At 43.7% G+C, this 26,220-nt stretch overlaps 1 protein-coding gene and 1 long non-coding RNA gene across 3 annotated transcripts; both read right to left on the bottom strand.

Moving 5' to 3' along the window:
* Positions 1–24,457: 24,457 nt before the first annotated feature.
* LOC109155194 lies at positions 24,458–24,691 on the bottom strand. The gene is made up of 2 exons (XR_002049872.1): positions 24,574–24,691; positions 24,458–24,500 (listed from the first exon to the last, which is right to left on the bottom strand). It is a non-coding gene; the product is annotated as an uncharacterized LOC109155194 (long non-coding RNA).
* Positions 24,692–25,346: 655 nt separating this feature from the next.
* LOC109155185 (probable helicase MAGATAMA 3) lies at positions 25,347–26,220 on the bottom strand. Of its 2 annotated transcripts, XR_002049866.1 has the most exons (3): positions 25,889–26,220; positions 25,465–25,789; positions 25,352–25,396 (listed from the first exon to the last, which is right to left on the bottom strand). XR_002049866.1 is itself a non-coding variant. In XM_019302909.1 (2 exons), the coding sequence occupies exons 1-2, from the start codon at positions 26,069–26,071 to the stop codon at positions 25,613–25,615; spliced, it is 360 nt and encodes a 119-aa protein (XP_019158454.1). In that variant the 5' UTR covers positions 26,072–26,220; the 3' UTR covers positions 25,347–25,612. The 2 variants fall into 2 exon arrangements, 1 of the variants encoding a protein (XP_019158454.1); XM_019302909.1 differs by having other exon boundaries at positions 25,347–25,789.

Below are 26,220 nucleotides of genomic sequence, written 5' to 3'. Positions count from 1 at the left end.
TAACCCTCTCCTTGTCAAATGCCTCAATTATCCGTTGTTGCGCCGTGCCCCTTCTTCAACTCAAAGAAATTTCAGGATTGATTTGGTTTGCAAACTTATCCATAGGGCCAATTGGACAAGGTGGCCTCATATGTTCAGACTGTTGCAACTCATCAACATCAATACTATTTGTAGGTGTATTACTCAAACTCTCATGTGAACCAATGTTTACCTCCGCTCTTATATTAAGTTCTTCAGCTCTCTTGTTCTTCTTTTTGTTCTTCGCCATAATGAGAGCATCTCTACATTTTATTTGATCTTCTTTTGAAGGGCATTTGCTAACATTCCCTAAAATACCAGCAATATGCTCTTTGATCCGGTAAACTCCACCAGACATTACTTTCTTGCACAATAAACATTTAATCTTGTCCATTGACTTAGTAGGATCATTAAGTACCCCATAGTCCCAACCTATATCATTGGACTTTCTTTTTATTGTAGTTGACGTTGTAGATGGTTGAGAAGATCCAACACTTTGGGTTTGAATTGGTGGTTGAGAAATATCATCACTTTCCAATTCCATTTCCTAATTCATAATACTTAATAAGTTAATAACTTAAATAGTAAATACTTAACAGTTAATAACTTAAATAGTAAATACTTAATAGTTAATACTACAATAGTACAATAAGTCAATAACTTAATACAATATAGTTGGATAGCATGAATAGCAATTGAAAAATGAATAGGCAGAATAGCAATACTACAGTAGTACAGTGTCAATACTCAATACTAACATGAATAGGCAGAATAGCAATTGAAAAATGATTATTTGCTTAATGAAATTGTACAATAAGTCAATAACTTAATACAATATAGTTGGATAGCATGAATAGCAATTGAAAAATGAATAGGCAGAATAGCAATACTACAGTAGTACAGTGTCAATACTCAATACTAACATGAATAGGCAGAATAGCAATTGAAAAATGATTATTTGATTAATGAATACTTGAATAGTCAATAACTCAATACTCAATACTACAATTCTACAAAGTACAAACTAGTGAAACTACATATACAGATACACTCGTACAGTCATACTCAATTACTCATACATATAATTATATAAATATATAAGTATATAAATTATAAAGTTTAAAAACTATTCAACTAAAGTCTAAAACAAATAAACAATAAAACAGGGTTAAAAGTGTACGGCGTACCTGGAGTGGGAGGCGGTGTGGCAGCGTACGGCGTACCGGGAAGAGGAGGCAGAGGCACGGCCGGCGGAGGCGAGAGGCGGTGTGGCTATGTGCTGCGAGTCTGCGACTGCTTGAGGGACGTGAGGGTGCGGAAAATCGCGAGGTCTGAGGGTTTCTGGTCTGAGGAGTACTGGAGTAGACAAATCGCGATTTTAATCTTTTTTTTTTGGGGGGGATAATCGCCAAAATGACGTCGTTTTGGCGATTAACCCAAAAAAAAAAAAAAAAAAACCGGATTTAAACGTTTCGGCCGGCTAGGCAGCCGACCGCGGAGGAGGCCGATTTTGGCCTTCCTCGCGGCGGCGGCCTGGCGCCTAGGCGCGATTTTTGCAACCTTGGTGTGTGCATCCGCAATATTTTTTTTTAAAGATTATAAAATTAGGTGGCATTGAGTTGTTTTTTGAACCAAAATTATTTCTTTACGATGATGTGTGCATGCACACACCCAACCACTGTGTTGCACATAGTGCCGACCACCGTCGGCGCCTCAGCCCAATTCACACAAAATGAGCTGCCAAACCATCGTGCACACACCCAACCATAGTGTCACACACACACAAAACCCAACAACAATTTATACACATCATTAAAAAAAAAAAAAAAAAACACACACACACACACACAAAACAACTGCCATACCTTCACACACACACCCAACCACTGTGTCACACACACCAAAAAACCAACAACAATTTACACACATCACCAAAAATATTTAAAAAATGAAAATAAAAAACACAAATAAACTTCTTAGTTAAAATGTAAAAAAAAAAAACAAAAAAAAAACAAAAAAAAAAAAACAACCACGGTCAAACCTCAGCCTATTTCACGCAAAACGAACTGTAAAACCATCATAAACACACCCAAAACCCTACAACAATTTATACACATCAACAAAAAACAAAATGCCAAACCTTCACGCACACACCCAACCACTGTGTCACACACACCAAAAACCCAACAACATCATATACACATCACCAAAAAAATTTAAAAAATTAAAATTAAAATTAACTCCTAGTTAAATTTAAAAAAAAAAAAAAAAAAAAAAAAAAAACCAATCTTGATATCTATGTGCAAGTAAAATTTGATATAAAAATGATAGAAATATTTGTAAAATTGCAATGGGAAAACTTGGTATTAAATTTGATAGAAAATTTGCACTATAGTGGTTAATATTACTCATTTTTCTATCAAATTTAATATGCAAAGAGCATACAACCACCGGTGCCCCATTGTTGATACCACCGCCGGTGTTAAACAAACAAATAATCCATATCAGACTAGCATAGAATGACTTATAAGAGCATGAAAATAGTTATTACAATTAAGTGAACAAACATTTTGCTTTATGAGATACTGAAACTTTGAGAAGTCTAAATTATGTCTATTGTCTTTCGTAAGACAATTATTTAAGTCAAATTTAGAACAAAACCCACTCCGTATGAGTGGCAATTTTGCGAAAGCAATGCCAAAAATTTTCACATGAAAAGATCTCTAGTATTATGCAGTGGTAGTGCAATGCCAAAAATAATTATTCAATGTTGAACTAATTACTTGGTTACCCATGCATAATTGACAGGATGTTGGAACGACTACTATGACTTTGAGGAATTGATTCTTGAACATGAGAAGAATAACTCTTATTTGGACAATAATTACTCTGCAAATAACTGTGTTGTCATTTCATGTAATGCAGAATCTCAGTGTGTAATATCCTCCATGTTCATCAAGTATGAGATGTATTATTTGTAATTAATAAATAATAATATGTTTTCCTAACAGCAAAAACAAGATTTGAAATGACTGAAAAATATTTGTGTTCTTTGATAAAGAAGCTTGAAAGGTATTCAAGAAAATCCAACTGGTTTCAAAGCTACCTGGACTATTTGTCTATTTTTTATGAGTGTTGTTGAGCAGTGGAACCAACACATTGTTCTTCCTACCAACTAATCTCAATGTTTCTTCCTTTCAATAAAAAAAAAAAAAAAACTCAGAGGTCGTTTACTAACTTGGAAAAATGGAGGATTTTTTCAGAAAATGGAGAAATTGAGAATGAAAAAAAATAAAAATTGGAGAAGTTGTTTACTAAATTTATGCTTCCAAATGCTTATTCCATCTCCATCCTCCAACTTTGTATACAAATTTGGAGAAATCCATTTTAGATGTGTCTAAATGGAGGAATGGAAATTGGACAGGTGAACAGTAACGCACGTGTGAGGTTAGAGGGTTGATTCTTACTGATTGCACCTGTTTTTGCTGCTAAGCATTGCCGTGAACACGCCTTTTTATTGCTTCTCTAATTTCATTTTTCATTTCCCTTCTTTTATGCTCACAGATTATTTATTATTATTATTATTATTATTATTATTATTATTATTATTATTATTATTATTATTATTAACATGCGCACAGAGTCATAGATTTATTTTTATTATTATTATTATTTTTATTATTATTATTGAACAAATTCTATATGTGATGATTGTATTTAATGATGTTTTGCGTATTTGGTTGTTTAATCAAACTATATATTAAAATGATTGAAATAATTGTAATTTATTTTATTTCAGAAAAAATTTATAATTTATTTTTTTGGAAGAAATTGTAATTCATTTAGTAATATGTTTTTCTCCAATTTTGTTACCTTTTTTATATTTAGTATTAGTGTGTTAATTTTTTATATGATAAAACGAATTATAAATTTATTTTTAAGAAAATCATATATATATATATATATATATATATATATATATATATATAGAGGGAGAGAGAGAGAGGGAGAGAGAGAGAGAGAGAGAGAGAGAGAGAGAGAGAGAGAGAGAGAAAGAACTGGAGGAATGAGTGATGAAAATTAGAAAATTGGAGAAATGGAGAAATGGAAAATTGGAGAAGGAAAATTGGAAAAACGGAGAAATGGAAAAACAGAGAAATGAAGTAAACGACCCCTCAATGTTTCTTTCTGCTCTCCACATCCCACTTCTATATAAGCTTGCCCAGATACAACCCCAGACCATAACTCTCTAATCCAAGCTGAAATATAAACAAAACAACTTCACCACCAAGAATCGCTCATCATCTCAACCCATCATTTCTCCTGCTTTTCATGATCTCTCTGTCACCGGCGCTCGAGGGAGATCACATTGCCTGAAATCCCAACATTGCCAAAGCCTAAGCTGCCAGAAATTCCAAAACCAGAGTTACCAACATTTCCAAAGCCAGAAATCCTAGAAATCCCAAAACTTGAGCTTTCAACATTACCAAAGATTGAAATCCCAGAAATCCCAAAAAAAAAAAAAAAAAAAAAAAAAAAAAAAAAAAAAAAAAAAAACAGGATCGAAACCCTACCCTTCAAGCGACTCGCACACGCCACCACACCCAGTCGCACTCCCCGAACCAAATAACCTACCCCTGGCCGCCAACCATATTCCCCAAAAAATGAAAAAAAAAAAAAAAAAAAAAAAAACACACACACACAAACTAACGAAAACAAAAAAGACGAAAACAGAAATAGGGAAAGGAAAAAACGAAGACACAACATACCTTGCACACCGTTGGCAGCGGCCTTCTTCATTCGTTTGATCATCGAACGGCAGAAACAACCATTGTCCCTTCGGATTTTGACTAGAGAAAGAGACAGAGATGGACGGCGACAAAGAGCGACGCTGGGCAATGCGAAGTGAGCGTGAAGTGTCACGTTTCTGCTACGATTTTCGATAGGCGGAAGATTACACACACACGGAAAGTACCTAGAATATATCATAACTCTATTTGGTAATAAATTAATAACAGTGCAAAATTACAACATAGTCCCTAACACATAATAAATTAAACACCAGCGCAAATAGTACAAAAATATCTCAAATCTGAACCGTTAAAATAACAAAAAGGATGCTCAGGATCGAATCTCACGATCTCACCAACTTAGGGTGATCTCACTGGATCCAAAATATATATATATATATATATATATATATATATATATATATATATATATATATATATATATATATATATATATATATAGGTCTTCCCGTGCGGTCAGTGCGGCATACACCATTAGGCATGCATAAATGCACCACACAGTGTTCGTAAATACACTATATGTGTGGTGTATTTTTTTTGTGTGTGGTGCATATTTTGACATTTCATTCTGGTGTATTTTTAAACACTGTATGGTGCATTTATGCATACCCAATGGTGTATGCCGCACTGACCGCACGGGAAGACCTGACCTCACAGGAACCAAAATATATATATATATATATATATATATATATATATATATATATATATATATATATATATATATATATATATATATATATATATATATATATATATATATATATATATATATATATATATATATATATTAGTTTTGGAAAATATTTTAGTTTTGGAAAAATGGGGGTATTACAACCTGTTTACCGGAGATCGGGGATATCAAACACCGAGGGTATCAAGAGATATTTCCACCGCAAGAGGTGTGGCCGCAATCACCCTAGAGTATATTGTCAAGGGAATGTTGTGCAGTGTTATAGCTGTGGTAGGAGGGGCCACAGGGCTTTTGAGTGTGCAAGTAATCAGGACCGGATTTTAGGCTGTGCAAGCTGGGCTACCGCACAGGGCCCCCAATTTAGAGGGGCCCCCAATTTTAGAGGTCCAATATTTAATTTTTACATAGCTAGTTTAGAAATAAAAATTAAAAGTTTTCAATTGAATTTAAAAGGTTCTATGAAGATATGGTAAGAACATGTATTTATTGTATTTTAACTTGGAGGTTAAAGGTTCGAAACTTGCATGTATTGATTTTAAAAATTGTGATTTTAATAGGGCCACATTTATTTACTAGAACTGGGCCACCAAAACTTAAAATACGGCCCTGCAAGTAATGGCGAGATTTTGTCCAACTCAAGTCCAAGTGGATATGCAAGACCTCAGCCAAGAAGTCAGTTCAAAAGTGGGAACCTCGGTGGCGGTAATGGAGAAAATGGCAACAGCCAGAAAGTCAAATCCAGACCACCACAGGGAAAGATTTTTGTGATGAGTTGGACGCAAGCAAGCCAATGAGGTGGGCGTAGGTACAATCCAATCCACTCTTTAATTCTGCATTTAAAGTCAAAGCACTCAAGTTTCCTTGCATCTCTTAGTTTTGGTTAAAGGAATGAGCTTCGTGCTAAGCACCTGATGCGAACCTGGTTGACCCGATTTTCTCTTCACACTCGAATTACAAAAAATGTTGTACGATGGTTTATTCGGTTGGGTGAATTTGAATTTAAGGTTTGATTTAGGTTGGGAAAAGGGCTAATTTTTGGGTTTTGAAAAGTCCTCGACCACACTGGGTTATACGGTGATAAATAGGATTTGGGATGACGCCACAAGTGGGGTTTTACACTTGATAAGTCAAGTTTGTCATGACCAACTCACAGCCGAACTCATTCCAAGTTCCAGAAAACACTCAATTTTCTAATTCAAAAATTCTTCATGCAATGGCCGTAAATAGCCATTAACAAACATATTACAACCACATAAATCATAAATGAGATAATTATTAAAAATATAATAAACTAATCCTAACCAACAAACTAGGATAAACTTAAATAATAATATAATTCTAACAAACTAAATCTAAAATAATTTAAAGATAATCATCCTAATTAATTAATTAATATAACTAATTCTAAAATATTTTCAACAATTCACGTGGCCACAACATTCCCTCTCTCTTTAGAGGAATTCGTCCTCGAATCCACGTTCCACACGAGTCTTCGTGAAGAGACAACCGTGGGCTCTAATACCAAATGATGCAAACCTTACAAAAAATATTGTAGGATGGTTTATTCGGTTCGGTGAATTTGAATTGAAGGTTTGATTTAGATTGGGAAAGGGGCTAATTTTTGGGTTTTGATAAGTCCTCGACCACACCGGGTTATACGGTGGTACACGGTGATACGTAGGATTTGGGATGACGGCACAAGTGGGGTTTTACACTTGATAATTCAGGTTTGTCATGACCAACTCACGGCCGAACTCATTCCGAGTTCCAGAAAACACTCAGTTTTCTAATTCAAAAATTCTCAACTCTGTATTTTATTTGGCATGCAATGACCTTAAATAGAAATTAACAAACATATTACAACCACATAAATTATAAATGAGATAATTATTAAAAATATAATAAACTAATCCTAACCAACAAACTAGGATAAACTTAAATAATAATATAATTCTAACAAACTAAATCTAAAATAATTTAAAGATAATCATCCTAATTAATTAATATAACTAATTCTAAAATATTTTCAACAATTCACGTGGCCATTCTAGGGAAGGGGTAGTAAAAATTGGGTGGTTTAGCCTTGGAATCAATTTACCCAACATTTTGTAAACCGAGTGTCAAACCCAAGACGTTAAAGAAAGCAACCCAGGTTCCCACTGCTCCACCAGCCGCACACATTCGACCAAGAAGTAAAAGATCGGGACATTAGCTCATGAAGGGAAACATGTGGAAGTCTTTAGCGAGTTCGAAACCCCCGCCGGTGTTCCCTGCGTGGCCTACGGGGCGTGACCAACGAGAAAGTAGTACCCGTGAGTAGTACCTGTTGGATATCAAGACTATTTGCATTATATGTTTGGCTGGTAAGGAGGAATGGCTAGAAATATTAGGCCAGTAAAAGATGATTTGAGTGGGGAGCAACAGATTCTATTTTTGCTTATCAGCGAGAGATTACTGCCCAATAGGAATAAGAGCAAGGTTATTGGTAGCCTGGAGTGCACTTTCGCTTATTTCCTCATGCATCGAGTTAAATTCAACCTGCATGTCCTCATGGTTAATCACATGAAGTATTGTCAGACTGCTAACCGTAAGCAGCTCCCGTATGGAATGGTTCTGAGTTGGATCCTTGAGCAGAAGAGATTTTTCGGACTTAGAGAGGTAGTCAAGCAACTAGGAAGAGTGGCCCTAAATGTGCCAAATCTGAGACTCTGCGAGCTATACCAGATTGGGAGCAATGAATATGTTACGCGTACAGAGTTGGAGCAGATGCCGTCAGAGGAGAGGAGGGCATTGATGGACCTTTACCACATACCGAATAAGAAGTCTAAGTCTCGTGTGCAAGAAGAAGATGAAGAAGAGCAAGAATCAGAGGAATGAGGCCGAAGAGGGTGGCGAGGAGAATGAAGAAGAAGATGAAAACAACGAGGATGAGGATGTCTCGGGTAATGAAGGTGGGAGTTTGAGAAAGCATCGGTAGAAGAGCGGGCACGATTCAAGATCGCCAGTTGGCCCCGTGCTGCTCCAGATTTTCAAGCTGTGACAGGTAGTGGAGCAGGGATTCACATCTGTGAACGCCAGGATAGATTGAGTTTGTCAGAGAATGGCATCCTTGGAGGCCAAGTATGGGAATGATGCACCAGCAAAGTTACCCAGTCCCAGTCCTGGGGTAAGATTTTATTGCAAACGAAGAGACTTGGAAATGAAGGATGAGAAATCTGTTGTGAAAATGAGAGTACTGTTACATTGCATTAACTAACTAACACTTTTACAAGACTTGTCTGCAACTTTATATACAAGACTAATCAGAGAACTAACTGGCTGGAAAATATCCGAACTGCTTTACCTACCATCTTAATTCTCTAATACCCCCCCCCCCCCCCTCTCAAGCTGGAGTGTACATGGAATGGAGCCGCAGCTTGGATACAAATTTATGAAACAACAATGGTTTTAGAGGCTTAGTTAGGATGTCTGTTGTCTTATGTTCTGTAGGCACATGCAGCAACTTGATGACCCCTCTTTGGAATTTCTCTCTTATCAAATGGCAATCTATCTCTATATGTTTGGTTCTTTCATGTAGGACTAGATTTTCTGCTATAGCAATAGCAGATTTTCTATCAGAGAACAGTATGGCTGCTTCCCCTAATTGAACTTCAAGGACTTCAAGAAGGTAACATAGCCATTATATTTCACAGGCAGCAAGAGCAAGAGCTCTGTACTCAGCTTCAAATGATGATCTGGATACAGTGCTGGTAGGGAATGTCCCGACCGACATAAGCTCCACCACGACCGACTTTGCCTTTGTCTTTTTCTTCTGATCTTTGCAGGTAGCAGGTCGGGCTTTTTCATGAAGACCCCGGTCGGGAACGGCCGGAAGTTGCCCGAACGCTGGTGTCGATCACCGAGCGGTAGCCCTTTGACGAGAGAGCTGGCGAAAGGACGCGAAAGGACGCGTGGCGGCTCTTCATGATGATAGACAGGGCACCCGGCAGGGTGACACGTGGTGGCTACGTGGAAGACATGCCGAGCGGCCGGAATCCTGTCCCCGGCACGGCGGCTATAAATACCCACAGTAGCTACAGTATAGAGGACTTTTGGACGATCGATAGGTTGTTGTTAGAGAATCCCGACCGCAGTCAGTCGGTACTCAGGGCAACCAAGTAGATTGTACTTAGGGCCTTTACCGTGATCAATAAAGACATTTACTTGCTTTATTCGGTCTCGGCTTATTTCATATTGCTTACGTATAATTAGCAGTATCATTTTGGCGCCGTCCGTGGGGATCCGTGCAAGAAAGTTACGTCTTGACGAGCACTCGGTCTCTATATCGACATGTATCCGTGGGCACACAACAACTTTGCCGACGACCAGGCGGATGCGGCGAGCTCCTCCGACCACTATGCTACCCAACAGCAGGGTCAGACGATGGACCTCAACCTCAACCTCTCACCACCGCATCCGTCAAATGCATACCCGGCCACCCAGCAGCCGGTGAATTACATACAACCGGGGTACCCAACACCCGGTCTGCCATACCAGCAGCAGCCGATGATGTATCCCGCCCAGTATCCGTACCCGGTCCCACCTCCACAGTACAGATATTGGCCAGGCCAACCGATGTGCTACACTTCCCCGGTTGGCTATCCACCATATACGCCTGCTTACACAGCTCCAGCCGCCGCCCCTCCAGTACAACCGACCGCACAGGTAGAGCCGCAGCGTCAGTCCGCATCCCGGGCTCGACGCTCGGCTCATTCGCGGTTGGGGTCGGGGGGTGCTGATGCGATGGAGGCACCAGCCCAGGCCGTCCAAGCGGAGGACCCTGAAGAAGTTGCCCGAGCAGTAGCTTTTGATCGTCTTCGACCGGAGATGCGCCAGCGTTTGGGACCCCAAGACCCGAACCGCGGGCAAGAAGACGTACAGATGCAGGAGGCTAGTCAGGAGGCTTCATCTAGGTATAGCGGGTCGAGATCTCACCGACGGCGACGCGCTCGGGATACAGCCCAAGCCGCTCAGGCCGCCGAGCTCAACGAAACCCGAGGGTTACTGTATAACCTCCAGGCGGAAGTTGCGCAGCTCAGGAATGCATACCCTGCAACACCCCCGGTCAACCAATCGACCCTGCACCAGACGCCTTTCACAGCAGCGGTAATGGCCCAGCCTTACCCGCTTGACTTAAAGGTCTCTGGGGAGAAGAGTTATGACGGGCGGGCAGATCCTGAGGCCCACGTGAATGATTTTTTCAGCAACATGATGCTGAAGGGCGTTTCGGACGCCGTGATGTGCAGGGCCTTCTACTCGACCCTCACCGGTCGGGCAGCAGAGTGGTTCCGTACCCTGCCACCGGGGTCGATCGATAAGTTTGAGACCCTGGCGATCAAATTTGTGAGGAAGTTCATCACTTCCAAAGTGGTGAGGAAGTCCTACATGTATCTCGAGAAGGCCAAGCAATTAGAAGGGGAAAGCTTGACCGATTTCCTCATCAAATGGAAAGCAGCGGTCGGGGAGGTCGAGCCTATGGATGATGCGACCGCTACCCATATGCTTCACATATCTCTCCGGGCGGGACATTTGTATCAGGACTTCATCCTACACCCCCCGACCAGTTACGAGGAGGCCCTTCGGAGGGTCACAGACTATGCCAACGCCGGCGAGGCGAATGCCGTAAAGCGCTTGCAGGAGGTCGGCTCTTCGTCCCGTAAACCGGCCGGCCGGGCGGAGCATCGGTCAGGAGATAACAATCCCCGATCCCGCACCAGGCCTGGCGAGTTTACGGCCTTGAACCGATCCGCAGCGGAGGCCATGCAGTACGCCCAGTCCTGCAATCTCATCAAACTCCCCCATCCCGATCGAGACGGCCCGGACAAGAGTAAGCACTGTGCTTACCATCGATGTGCCGTGCATGATACCGAGGAGTGTACCCACTTACGCCAATTGTTGGAAGATTTGCTTAACAGGGGAAAATTGGACAAGTGTGTGGGGAAGAGAGAGGACAACAAGAGGAACACCGAGCGGAGGGATCATAGACGTTCCCATCACCGCTCTGATCGATCTGGGCAAGACAGAAAGGACGATCGACGGGATGATCGTCATGATGACCGACGAGACCCCGACCCTCCGTCTGGTAGCCGCCCGTCCGGAAAGCCTACCATCCACGTCATTTTTGGTGGACTGGAGGATGCTTCCCGACCGCGGACTAATTGCCCGGTCGCTATAGTGGATTCCCGGGGAACAAGGCGCTCGTGGTCACGATTGACGTTAAGGGGACAGACGTCTAGAGGGTTATGGTTGACACGGGCAGCAGTGTGAACGTCCTATACTTGGACGTGTTTGAGAAGCTTGGCCTCGACAGGAAGGAGCTGACTCCGGTCGGTGTACCACTGTCAGGATTTACCGGGGCTCTTATTTACCCCGAGGGAAAAATAACGCTCCCGGTCGAGATCGGCACACCTCCAAAGTCGATCCAAACGGAGCTGGAATTTGTTGTGGTCAACCTCCATTGCGTCCACAACATTATCTTGGGCCGACCCGCCATCATGAAGATCGGTGGGATAATTTCTATGCCCCACCTGTGCATGAAATTCCCCACCCCCAACGGGGTCGGCGTGGTCCGTGGCGATGTCCAATCCGCCTGGAAGTGTTACACCCGAGCGGTCAATAGACGTGACTCCGGTCCATCTTCCCGGGTGAACACCATAGCCAAAGAGGAGGCTAAGGAACGGAAGGAGCAGCCCGAGCCTTCCGAAGAAATAGAAGAAGTTCCCCTATCCGAGGATCGCCCGGATAGGAAGATCAAGATTGGCCGAGCCCTCACCCCCGAGCTTCGAGCGGAAGTTTTGGCCATACTCCGGGAGTATGCTGATATCTTTGCGTGGGGGCCCGAAGACATGCCCGGAATCGATCGGTCGGTCATCTGTCACAAATTGGCCGTCGATCCCGCAGCTAAGCCGGTCGTGCAAAAAACACGACACCTTTCCTCCGATCGCCGCGAATTTGTCAGGGAGGAAGTCAAAAAGATGGCGGCGATCGAGCACATCCGTCCGGTAGTCTATCCCGAGTGGGTGGCAAATATCGTTCTTGTTCCTAAGCCCCCAGCATGGAGGATGTGCATCGACTTCACGGACCTCAACAAAGCCTGTCCGCTCGACCCGTATCCTCTACCGAGCATTCACCAGATGGTCGACGAGACGGCCGGGGCCGAGTTAATGAGCTTCATGGATGCCTTTAAGGGATACCATCAGATCATGATGCACCATGAAGACGAGAGCAAGACAGCCTTCGTGACCCCGGATGGGCTGTATTGTTACCGAGTGATGCCGTTCGGCCTCCGGAACGCAGGAGCGACCTACCAGAGGATGGTCAACATGCTCTTTGCCGATCTATTGGGCCGAACGATGGAAGCTTACATCGATGACATGCTGGTCAAGAGTCGGGACCGATCCGACCACACTCGGGACCTCCGGGAGTGCTTCCAGATCATGAGGAAGTACCAGTTGCGGCTGAACCCGACCAAGTGCACGTTCGCGGTTCAGACCGGCAAGTTCCTCGGCTATATGATGACCAAGAGAGGAATCGAGCCTAACCCGGCCAAAGTAAAAGCGATTCTGGACATGCAGCCACCTTCCACCGTTCGAGAGGTCCAGCAATTGACCGGTCGGTTGGCAGCCCTCAGCCGGTTCCTCTCCAAGCTAGCCGAGCGCGCTTTACCTTTCTTCAAGGTATTGCGGAAGGTTAATGGATTCGTCTGGGACGAAGAGTGCCGAGCGGCTTTTGATGAGCTGAAGGAGTATCTCATGTCACCGATCGTGCTCTCAAAGCCTGAGCTCGGAGAAGAGCTAGACGTGTACCTCGCCGTGTCCGATCGCGCAGTAAGCGCAGTGTTGTGCCGAACCGATCCGGAAGGGGTCCAGCGACCGGTGTACTATGTAAGCCACGCGCTACATGGTCCCGAGCTCCGGTATTCCCGGCTAGAGAAGGTCGTCTACGCCTTATACATTGCCGCGAAGAAGTTGGCTCCCTACTTCCAAGGTCGAGCAATTCGCGTGTTGACCGATCAGCCGATCGGGCCAGTCCTCCGAACTGCTTCATCTTCTGGTCGCCTAGTCAAATGGGCGTTAATGTTGACCCAGTACGCGATCGAATACCGACCAAGACCGGCTATTAAAGGGCAAGCTCTTGCGGACTTCTTGGTTGAGTGTACCGCCCGGGATACCCGACCTCCTGAGGTTGCGGATCCCGAGGCTGAGTGGTGGTCGCTGGCTACAGATGGGTCAAGTAGCAAGAAAGGGGCAGGAGGAGGAGTGGTGGTCACGAGCCCGGAAGGATTCAAGGTCTATTTTGCTCTCATGTACCAGTTCCACCCGACTAACAACGAAGCCGAGTACGAAGCGTTCGTTAACGGCTTACAGTGCGCTCGGGACTTGGGGGCTGAGTACATCCGAGCTCAGACAGATTCCGCGCTCGTGGTCGGGCAAGTTCTCGGGGATTATGAAATCAATGGAGAGCGTCTGCAGCTTTACCGAGATCTTGCCATGGAGAAGCTTGCTCAGTTCCGGGGGTATACCGTCCGACACATACCCCGATTGGATAATGCCGACGCAGATATTTTATCTAAATTGGCTCAAGATGCCCCGGAACACATGTCGAAGATAGCTCGGATTTTGGTGATTCCGAGACACAGCATTCATCGCCTACCGGTCAATCCCATCCAACCGGTAGAAGACAGTTGGATCACCGATCTGAAGGAGTACCTCGAGCACGGTCGCCTCCCAGACGACCCACAGCGTGCTCGGAAGGCCAAGCTTAGAGCCCCAAGGTTCCAAGTCTTGGACGGTCGTCTATATCGGCGATCATATGGAGGCCCCCTCATGCGTTGCTTGACCGCATTTGAGGCCGAGTTAGTTATGAAGGAACTGCACTCGGGAATTTGCTCTTCCCATCAAGGAGGCCGATCCCTGGCCCGTCGTATCATGCTGATCGGGTACTATTGGCCGTCCCTCCAGCTAGACTGTGAAAAGTCAGCTCGGGAATGTGAGACGTGCCAACTGTACGCCCGGATGCCTGGACGACCGGCAACCTTCTATCAGCCAGTCACGACCGCAATCCCTTTCGCTAGGTGGGGAGTAGACATCTTGGGCCCCTTCCCTCAGCTCTCTGGTCGGAGAAAGTTCGTGATCGTCGCCATTGATTACTTCTCCAAGTGGATAGAAGCCGAGCCCTTAGCCACGATTACCTCTCAGCAATGTGCTCGCTTCCTTTGGCGCAATGTGGTCTCCCGCTTTGGTGTGCCCGTGCATCTCATCAGCGACAACGGCCGCCAATTCATAAGCCAATATTTCCAGAACTTCTTGACCACGATCGGGACGACTCACGTCCGGTCGTCGGTGGCTTACCCTCAGGGAAACGGTCAAGTGGAGAACGCAAACCGGACGATTTTGGAAGGTCTGAAAAAGAAGTTACACTCGGCTGGTCGTAGTTGGGCCGATGAGTTGCCATATGTCTTATGGACTTATCGGACGACCCCGAGGGAAGCTACTTTGGAGACCCCTTTCGCCCTGGTTTATGGGGCTGAAGCCCGACTCCCGATCGAGGCTTGGATCCCGACCGATCGCGAAAGAACCTACAATGCCGAGGAGAATGAACATGCTATGGCGGTGGATCTCGATGGGGTCGAAGAAAAAAGAGAGCTAGCCGCTCGGCGCATGGCCGAGTATCAGAAGCGCGTTAAGAGTTCTAAAGATGTTCGGGTCAACCCTCGTTATTTTCAGGTTGGAGATTATGTTCTACGACGAAGGGAGGCCAGTCAACCTTTGGAGGGCGGAAAGCTAGCTCAAAACTGGGAAGGGCCGTACATCATCAGTGCGATCATACGGCCGGGTACATACCGACTGGAGACGACAACTGGTCGGGTAATCGAGGGGACTTGGAATTCCGAGCACCTCGTTATGTTTAGGCATTAAGCCTCTTTTTTGTAATCTTTGGACGAAGAGGGGGCTTGACCTGCGTGTAGGTCCCGGTCGTCGTTTGTAATTAAATTCCTATGTTTGTAAATATTTACTAAACCGCCTGCGAGCGGGAAGGATTAATGTATATACGATCGGTGATTGCTCGACCGTTTGCATACGGCGGCCCGATCGGTTATTTCCTATACCTCCAGTGCATGCAGATCAACTTATCTTCAAGCTACACCGACCGGGCGAATCTATCGACTGGTCAGATGCGCTCCACATCGGCGGACATTCGAGTCACGCCACTGATCGGGGAAGCCAGGAGCTCTCAGCATAATTTCCCGATCCGTCCAACTTCTATCCACTATCGCACCCATTCGTGCCTCGAGGGCACAATAGTGTGGGGGCTGGGATAAAGGAAGTATTGATAGGCCCATATCGCTCGGTATATCCTGACCGTGGGGCTTGTTTTTTCGAAAAATTCGTCAAGACCTGGAGACCGTGCTGAACTTGGTCGGGTAGGTCAATATTAGGACGAATCTATTTTCAAGAATTTTGACAAGGCCTGGAGACCGGGTAAACCTGATCAGGTTGGCCAGTTTGATGTCGAAATCTCGGACGCACGACCGGGCTATAAAGCCATAAGGTCGGACGTCGAACGGATCGAGCAGTACAAGGCCGGGCCAAAAGGCCACGAGGTCGAGCAATAAGGGTCGGCATATGCATGAGTAAAGTAAAAAAGCAGAAAGAAAGACGAACAGTAGGAGTAACAAAAATAAGTTTCATTGATCACAAAAGAGTGCCCGGTACAAATTCGGGACCGGGCTCCCGATCAGTGTCCCTCTACAAAAAACAGAAGAAGCTTATCCCTACTTCTTCGCTTCCCGAGCTCCAGCTGCTTCCTGAGCTCCAGCAGCTCCCTTCTCGCTCGCGGCGGCCGCAGAAGACCCGCCTTGCTCAGCTGTTTTCTCTTTGGGGCTGAAGGGAGAAGGACCGGGATCGGCCAAGTCCGGGGGCAGCGTCGAGAGAACCAGCTGAAGGTCCTCCCCCTCGAGAGCTTGCTCCATCCGGGTACGAGCCCGCTCGAGCATCTTCCGCTGCCCGGCCTTGAAGGCCCACCGCCCGAACGAGAGGATCAGATCCTCCCCGACCTTTGTTCCCCGGGCTGCTGTGAGGAAGGCTGAGCCCGAGTCGCTGTCTTTGAAGACCGCTTGCGCCAACTCGCTCGGGTTACCGAGCTGAGCCTTCAGCTGTTTGGCCTCCTCGATTGCCCGATGGGCAACCTTCTCCGCCAGGGCCCGGTCCTCGGCGCCCTTTTTTAAGGCCTTTTGAGCCTTCTCGAGCTCGGCTTGGAGCTCTTTAACCTCCAGAAGGCGACGGGCGGCCGTCTTCTTATGGTGGTCGGCTTCCTCAGCCAGCATGGCCCGACCCTGTAATATTTGGGCTGCTCGGGAGATCTGCAAAGACAAAGACAGTCGGGGTTAGCCCGGTCGAAGACACTTGCACAAAAAGATGAATAGCTGAAGAAGGCTTACCTCGGCCAGATCATAGCCGATCCTCTCGGCTACCTGTGTGGGGGTCATCTTCCCCAGATCTTCTTTGGCTCGCCCCGCATTGCCAATTCGGGCCAATACGGACGAAGCGTCCCTTTCTCGCCCGACCGAAGGGCTCGGGCTGCGCTGTTCGCGGCGGCGTTTCATGCCGCCCACCTCCTTCACGCCCTGCTCGGGCACTTTCTCTTTTCCCCGGGCGACTTCCACCCGGGTGATCAGGACGTCGGAGGGCTCGACGATAAAGCCCTCGCCCGTCGTCACGGTCGAGGTACTTAATGGTCGGGCCGAGGGGATCTCCTTCTCCCCGGCTGGCTTCGCCTTGGTCTTCTTCTTGCCGCCGAAGGAGATCTTGGCAGGCGGGGGAAGGGGGGCCTCTTCATCACCGAATTCTGCCATAGCTGCAAACAAAGAGATCAAGTTAGTGTGATCGAGGCATAAAGTTAAGTCGGGAGGGTTAGCTCGAGTTAAAACCTTTCTTCGTTCGCCTCGACGGTTTGGCGACCGTCACGCCCATCGGCACGGGCAGGTATTTCTCCTGAAGCTCGTATGTAGGGGGCGGGAGTTTAGCCGCCTCGAGACTCTCAGCCGTTCGGAAGATCGTATACTCGTGCAGCTTGCTCGAGATCCGACTGACCGTCTCCCTGAGCGCTTGCGTCTCGTCCGGCACCACTTGTTTCTGAAAGTGGGTGCTCTAAGCGCGGTCAACCGGGAGAATCCAGGGGTCGTATTTGAGGGAGAAAATCCTATTCTTCCACCCCCTGTTGTTCCCGGGCAGGCCTCTGATTGCGCACATGTCGGCTCGGGACTGTAGCATCAAGAACCCGCCCCCGTAGCTGCCCGGGAGAACTTTGACTTGGTAGATGAAGTTGAACAGCTCCATCGTACAGGCGGCTTCATGCCGAGCGCATATCTGCGGAAAGCAGGCGATGATCCGGTGCGCGTTGGGGCAAATCTGGGCCGGGACGACCCGGTAGTAGGCCAAGAAAGCGTTCAGGAGGGGGGTGAAGGGAATGGCGATCGGGGCCATCAGGGAGTCGTAATGCATCCCGATCCATTTGCCCCGATGCCGATCGATGACATTCCCTAACTTCCGGCTCGTGTCAAATTCCGCCCGACCTACGAGCCTTTCGGCAATCCTAGCCGCCTCGCCTTTGGTTAGTTGGCTCATTTGTTGTTCGACATTCTCGCTGTTCAAGAATTCGAACTCTGTTGCGGCTGGTGCGCTTGGCCCAGCTATGTCTTCCTCGGCCGGCTCGGGAGCAGGTTCCGGGTGGTCCCCAACCACCCGGATGGGCGTTTCCCTAACGCCTTCGGTCGGAGATCCTTGTCTCCCCGACGTGGTTTCTTCTTCTTCTTCTTTTTCGCCGGAGCTCCCCGATCCGCTTGAGCTAGAGCTCGACGACCCGGATGAGCTGGACGACGTGTCTTGTGCGGCAGCCTGCTCGGGGGCTGGCGCCGGTCGGTAGATAGCTTCGGGGGAGTAGGACATGATGTCCACCTCCTCGTCGCTGAGATGCTCGACCTCTTCGTCATAATCCGCGATCGAGGCATTCTGACTGTCAGAGTCCGTCATTTCGATCTACCTAAAGGCCGGTCGGGGTTAGTAGAGGACTTAGAATGTCCGGGACAGTTAGCTGACCTAGAAGTTCTACCTAAAATGGAAGCATAAAGAAAAGAGAAGGGTTGAGAACTTACCGAATGAGGGAACTTCGCGGATGAAAGCTTGAAAGTCCTTGCTCGACTGCCTTGCAAAGGTGCTCTGCTCGGGACTCTCTGAGGGTACCGGTTGAAGCAAAAGAGTGAGGAAAGTCCAAATGAGGGCCTCAAGGGCCTATTTATAGGAGGGCATTTAGGCGGGAAAAGAGCCCACTTGCGTGACACGACTGGCGCTGACTCCGAGGCGACGGTTGCAGTCGCAGAGGCCGGCAGTGGCCGACACGTGGCGAGGAAGGGAATGACAGCTGGCAGGTCGGCTTGGTGGCTGACGGTTCGGCTTCTTCATCCCGTCCCGTTTTTTCCCGAGGGATCAAAAAGACCCGGGCTGGGGGGCTTTTGGTAGGGAATGTCCCGACCGACATAAGCTCCACCACGACCGACTTTGCCTTTGTCTTTTTCTTCTGATCTTTGCAGGTAGCAGGTCGGGCTTTTTCATGAAGACCCCGGTCGGGAACGGCCGGAAGTTGCCCGAACGCTGGTGTCGATCACCGAGCGGTAGCCCTTTGACGAGAGAGCTGGCGAAAGGACGCGAAAGGACGCGTGGCGGCTCTTCATGATGACAGACAGGGCACCCGGCAGGGTGACACGTGGTGGCTACGTGGAAGACATGCCGAGCGGCCGGAATCCTGTCCCCGGCACGGCGGCTATAAATACCCACAGTAGCTACAGTATAGAGGACTTTTGGACGATCGATAGGTTGTTGTTAGAGAATCCCGACCGCAGTCAGTCGGTACTCAGGGCAACCAAGTAGATTGTACTTAGGGCCTTTACCGTGATCAATAAAGACATTTACTTGCTTTATTCGGTCTCGGCTTATTTCATATTGCTTACGTATAATTAGCAGTATCAAGTGCTTTGCTTCTTGGATTTCCAAGATACCAAGGCATTTCCCAAGAACGCACAAAAACCAGTCATAGATTTCCTTGTGTCAGGGCATCCTATCCAATCTGAATCAGCAAAACCACTTAGGGGGCGTTTGGTTCAGGTTATATAAGATAACCAATGTTATATTTGCTTGGTAATATAAGATTCCCATGTTTGGTTCAGGTTATGTAACTTTCACAGGGAATGTCAGATAACCTCTGAATTATGTTTTTAGCTATAGGAAGGGAATGTGAGATACCCTCCAATTTCTTAGGTAATCTCACATTCCCTTGTCTTATTACTAATGTTGGGTTTTGGACGTTTTAATCAATTTATCTTATTACCATTGTCTTATTTACATATCTTAGTTTTAAACCAAACACAGTAATCTAACATTCCCAGTAATCTAACATTCCCAGCATTCTAACATTCCCAGCATTCTAACATTCCCAACATTCTAACATTCCCTTAGGTAATCTAACATTCCGTGAACCAAACGCCCCCTTAGTTTCAAGTTGGAATCTGTAGGAAAGAAGAGACCTTGTCCAGAGCAACTTTTAATATATCTCAGCACTCAAACAATAACTCAATCAAAGAATCATCAAGATAAGGTACAACGATGTACAAGCTCACAACGATAGATCCAAGTGGAAGGAATTCAAGAAAGAGATACGTAGAAGATAATCCAAAGGCAATACTACTATATCAAAGGTTTCCAACAAGGGATCACAACGAATGGATAAGCACAAGTTATCAATTCAATCATGAAGGAAGCGAAGGTTATCACAAGGAAATCACATACTAGTACCAAGAAACAACGTTACTAGCATGCAAGCCAACAAGGTAATCATTAGGGTTAATACGAATATCACAAACTTAATCAAAATCCAACGAATAACAATATTAGATTATAACCGCGATTCAAGACTCATAACTTACCTATGGGGTTCATAATACACCGCTCTAGACTTACGAGACATCAATAAATACATGCAAATACTAGGGGATATAACAAAATGGAAGCCAACAACATCGGTACCAGTGGGTGGTTCTGGTGGGTGGAAAAGGTCCCGCCGAAATTCCACACCGTACCAGCGGGTGGTTCCAGTGGGTCCTTAACCACCCGTCGAACCCTGCTGAAACCACAATGCACTGGCGGGTGCTTTAGGCGGGTGCAATAGTGCCCGCTGGTACGCGGACCTGTGCAAAATAGGATTTCGGGGAAATTTGCCAAGAATGTGAAATCCAACTCCAAACTCATCAATACTCACATCCACAACAAATATGACTTGAATAGAATAAATAGCTCAACAAATAACATCATACAACCCTAAATACAAGCTCTAACCATAGCATAATCACAAGAATATGCATCAAACCACACATGGTCATCAAGAAATACATTTATGCAAAAAGAATATAGGTTTTGTTGGACATAGGGCCACCTCCTTAGCTTAGCAATCCAAAAATAACACCAATCTTAGGCTAGACTCAACTCATAAGCCAATCTACCGCAAAGAACCTGCAAACCAAATCGGACTTTCACTAATTTAATAAAGCTACTATCTAAAAAAGTCATATTAAACCAAAGAGGGATTTGATCCTTAGACCTTGCTAATAATCTAACACATCTCTACCAACTAAACCAATTCCCTTTATTAACTAATAGTCAACATTAATGTTAATAATTATATTAACATGAGTCCATAACTCACCTTCATCAGTTAATCATCATAATTATTATGAAGGTAATAAATGAGAGTAACCCCTAAACTTAATAACAGTGATTAATAATGTCAATTAATAATAACTACAATAAAGGCAAAACTGTAATTAAGGGATGCCAAATACAAATCTCAATTTACCACATAATAATTAACCATGATTAGTATGATACTTAGGGAGACTGAAGTTAAGGTAATAACCAAATTACCATTATACAGACAATATACCAACTATATTGTTGTTGCGTTAAAATTAAGGACTTAATATTATTATTAAGGCCCTGAAAAACTATTGATAGATTAAAATATTAATCAACTTAAATAATAGTTTGTAATTCTTAATGGCCAAAATAACAATTAAATCCTTAATGTCTCAAAACAGGCCAAGACAATAATTATAGCCTTTAGTCACTCAAATTAGGCACATAAACCTCAATGGCCCTAAGTGAATTATAACATGGATGGAAAATGGTCTAATACTGAAGTAGACCCAAAACTTAATATTATTACCAACGATGAATACTAAAATATAGTAGTTAGTAATAATTAAAACTTAATAAACATGTTATAAGGAGCTATAATTATTATTAAAATATCAATCAAAATGGTAGGATCCATACTTTAATGACCCAAGATAGGTCCCAAATATCTTGTTCAAAATAGGTTCTAAAGTCCCAGAGACACATAAAACTAAAATGAGCTCAAAATTAAGGGGAAACCAAAACAAGCTACCTTAATAGGCCATAATGCTTCAAATTGACCTAATGATCCAAAATTAAGTGATATTTTAATAATGAATTTATGAGTTAATAATATGCTAAATCCAACTTTAATACATGCTATTAAGAATGTATAATTATAACAATAATTTATGAATATACGTAGCATGTTTGGATTTGCATATTAATATATTATTATCCCATATATCCTAAATAAATTGCAATACTTCAGGCAATTTAATATATACACTTTAATATTAAATTAAAATTCAAATAGCAAATTTAAAACTTAATATTTGCCCAAATTTGAATGATAATTTAATAATAACTGAAAGAGTAAATAATTTGATCAATTGGCTAAATGAAGTCTAAATATAATGATGAAAAACTGAAACAGGCCCCAAATAAACCACATAGGCCCAAGGATTAAAAAAAATAATAAAAAATAAAATAAAAAAATAAAAAATTGGACCAGGTCTGCCTAAAATGGGCCTGACCCGGCCCATGTTTTTATTTCCATCATCATCTTCTTCCTTTAATCAGCCAACGCCAAAATCGTCGAAGAGTCCAGCAACTCGCCGGAACTTGAGGAACAACGAGCCGGAGTCTGCGTCGCCTGAAGAAGGGAAGAGGACAGCAACGACGCCGGAAATCCAGCCCGTCTTCGCCATCTCTCCTCGCCGTGACACGCCGCCATTCACCCCGGTTCGCGACGCCATAGCAGCACGGAGATGGAGAGCGGCAGCCCGTCGCCGACGTCACCTGATGAAGAAGAGCAAGCAGCAACGTTGCCGGGAAAACCCAACTTCGCCTCCACCGTCCCTCCTCTGCGCAACGCCAACAACCGCCACCTGCAATTCCAATCGCGCCACCGTCGTCGTCACCAGAGAACCAGCGCCGTCGTCTTCACTACAGTTCTCGCTCTCAGTTGCGTCGCCGTCACCGTATGCCCACCGCCGTTCATGCTTGGCTTAATAGCACCGGAGAAAAATAGATAGATAAATCCGGCGAAACAAACGGGCGATCTCCGACGCACAAATCCAGCGTACCAATGCATTGCCGGAAAACTTGAAGGAACTCAGGCAGTTTTCCAAATTCAATAAATTAAAGAACTTTCTTAATGTTGAAAATAAATTTCAAACGGTACAAAAATTAATTCTTTAATTAAACATATACAAGTTATTCAATAAATCATAACCAAATAGAGATATCTTGTATGTTAATTTTGAAGAATTAATATCCAAAGCCATATACGAAAAATTAATGTATATGAAAACTGAATATTGTTTAGGCAAAACAATCAACCAGACAGAGATTATAAAGGCTCTGATACCAAATGTTAGATATAAATAATCTAACTATAATAAACCATAGTATACGAGAAACCTGACCTCGTATGATAGCGGAAGCGTAGCCATGTAGATCTCCAACCATAGTTGATGTTCCTGTTGTGTTGCCTCTTAACGGTAGACCGTTAGCCATGTTTTGCCTCAGACCTGACTCGGAACCCTAGATGGTGTATTGGTATCTACTGAGCAGTCTGAGTACCATAACTGAATATGCTAACATCCATCATCATGTATCCCATCAATCTAGGATTATATTAGGCACAGAGTTTGGTTGACTAACAACTACTAGTTATTAAGTCCAACCAGACCACTTAATAAGCCTAGTCAACTTGCACCACTTAATTAAGGCCCTAATATGTAATATATAATATATATTATTAGGAAAAATCTTACATGATGTTCAAATGTCATAATACACAACAAAAAAAAAAAAAAAAAAAAAAAAAAAAAAAAAAAAAAAACATGAGAAGTTCCTCACTTGGACAGTTGCTTGTGCCACAGCATTTCCAACATTAGTAAGGTGAACATATAAAGAAAAATATTTCCAAGTAGTAGTATCACATCAAGTGAAGGCTTTGCTTCAAAAATAGGAATGAATTTCTGACTAATCTGAAAAACAAAGATAGCACGTTATATGGAGAGGAAAAGAACTAAAAGCATATAGAAAAGAAATATTCTCATATACTTATCCAGGTAGATGACCTGTAGGACACACTGAAAAATTAAATTTGGAATCATAAGTCATAACAGAGCCATGGTGCTATAGCCTATAGATGAACAACAACAATACATGCACAGAATCACACCTCATTCTAAGAACCTGCATATGCAAGTCCAAGCCCCATTATTGCACCAATTCTAATCGAAGCATCATCTCTGTCTATATACCTCTATAAGGAGTGCTAATGCCTGTGATGCAAAACAATATGAGATCACAATATATATTTATAAGAACAAAATAAGTCCAGTAATAGGAAAATACATAAAGGACTTACAGGATCACACTCATTCTTGATAGAGCGCCCGCAATTACATGATTGTCAGTACTGTGGAAGTACTTGTCAATTTGTGCAAGTCCATTATCGACATCCCATTGCAGGATCATACCCTAAAATGCAGGGAGAAGGCATTAGTACTACACCACTCGTATGGAAATAAATTAAAATGACAAAAGTACACACCAGACTTGCTGCAGCACTGGCTTTGCCGTGTTCTTTATTTTTAAAAAGCCAACTTGTTGAGGAGTCACCACTTGAGGCCTCTGATGGAACTGTCATTAGCTTATCCTGCAAGCCTAAAAATGGTAACCATTGTATCCATATATGCAAATAAAGGTGAGCATATACAGCTTAACTCATATTACCTGACCAAATCCAGCATTGACAAATGCATTAACAAGTGTAGCGGCCAAGTTTTGTCTTGATGAGTAACACTTGTCCCTGAACTGCCATGGCCCTCAATCAAATGGGCTTGATGAATCCAGAGAAGAATAAAAAAATCTTAGATCTTGACAACAACTAGGATGCATTTAAAGAATTGAACCCAAAAAAAAAAAAAAAAAGAAGTAGAAGATAGCAGGATTAAGAAATTTGGATTGAGCTAAAAAGAAGATTAAAACAATACAAAAATTTAAACAGGACATCAAGGAAGATGAACATAAAAGTGCACCAGTTCCCATAGAACCATTAATCCAAAATTTAGAGGGATAATTATTGCATACTAGACGTTAAATTAAGCATAATATAAAGGAGAGGTGTTATTTTAATGTGAATCAAACCTGGTAGATATCCTCGGGGGATTTGGGCTCCATCACCTCATTGTCACTTAATTTACATACCAGTAAGGGTACCTGTAAATCATAATATACATGCATTAGCTTAAGTAACACACAAATAATTTCTATTCTTTTAATTTACATACCAACCTTTTCTTGAATTGCAAAGACCTAAGCCTTATATGGTGAAATGCAGCCAACACGAACTCATTGTTTTGAAGCTAGAGATTCTAGCATCATTGAACAAAAGAAAATTAGTAAGATAAAGCTAAGAAATAGATCAGAAGAGGAATTATACCTCTATACAGCATAGCAACAATCTCAGCTACTGCAAAAACTTCTGCAATGTTTTTAGTACTGCTTTTGCCATTACGCTCCTCCTTTCCTTGGCATACGTTGAAGAAAGAAAAAGGTCCATACATATTTCCTCTGAGGAATCGCTTCTCTTATCCTATTTTCATCACATTAGGACCATTCATGACCTTCTCATCATAGAACTTCTTATTTGGGAACAAACTAATTGAGGGATGCATTCTGTATTGAATGTTGAGGAGGTGCTTTCTGTGTCCTAATTTAACCAGCCTCTCAAAAAAGCTCCTCCCAAAATCAGCCTTCTCACAAATCTGTTGAAAACAAAACACACATTAGCGGGTTATTTAAAAAAAAAAAAAAAAAAAAAAAAAAAAAAAAAAACTCAATGAACAAAGACTGTTTTCAAAAACCTTGCTCTGAACCATTGATGGGAATTGTTTCTCATCTCCAATGAGTATAGCATGGCAAAGACCAGGTAGCTGCATAGAAATAGTGGATTCACATTCTTTAAGCTGAGCAGCTTCATCAATAACCAACACCTTTACTTGCTTAAACTCTTTAAGGTGATAAGGCAATTTCTCTGTTGGAGTCATAAATTAGTGTACAATGTGTATGAAGCCGAGGCAGTAGAGAAAATCAAGACAGCTTCTTTCAAACAAAACCGTCGAATTTGAAACTTCTCAGGAAATTCTGAGAGAACAATCTTGTCACAAAGAAGTCTCAGTATTGCAACACACTCTGA

Source organism: Ipomoea nil, unplaced genomic scaffold, assembly GCF_001879475.1.
Source record: "Ipomoea nil cultivar Tokyo-kokei standard unplaced genomic scaffold, Asagao_1.1 scaffold2694, whole genome shotgun sequence".
Classification (NCBI taxonomy): Eukaryota; Viridiplantae; Streptophyta; class Magnoliopsida; order Solanales; family Convolvulaceae; genus Ipomoea; species Ipomoea nil.
Note: the sequence above shows the minus strand (reverse complement) of the source record. Positions and strands in the feature narration are given on the sequence as shown.

Excerpts from the sequence above, each read along its gene's own strand:
- LOC109155185 (XM_019302909.1), bottom strand. The coding sequence starts at position 26,071 with ATGACTCCAACAGAGAAATTGCCTTATCACCTTAAAGAGTTTAAGCAA. Across the intron at positions 25,790-25,888 it reads CATCAATGGTTCAGAGCAAG|ATTTGTGAGAAGGCTGATTT; the intron begins GTTTTTGAAAAC and ends TGTTTTCAACAG.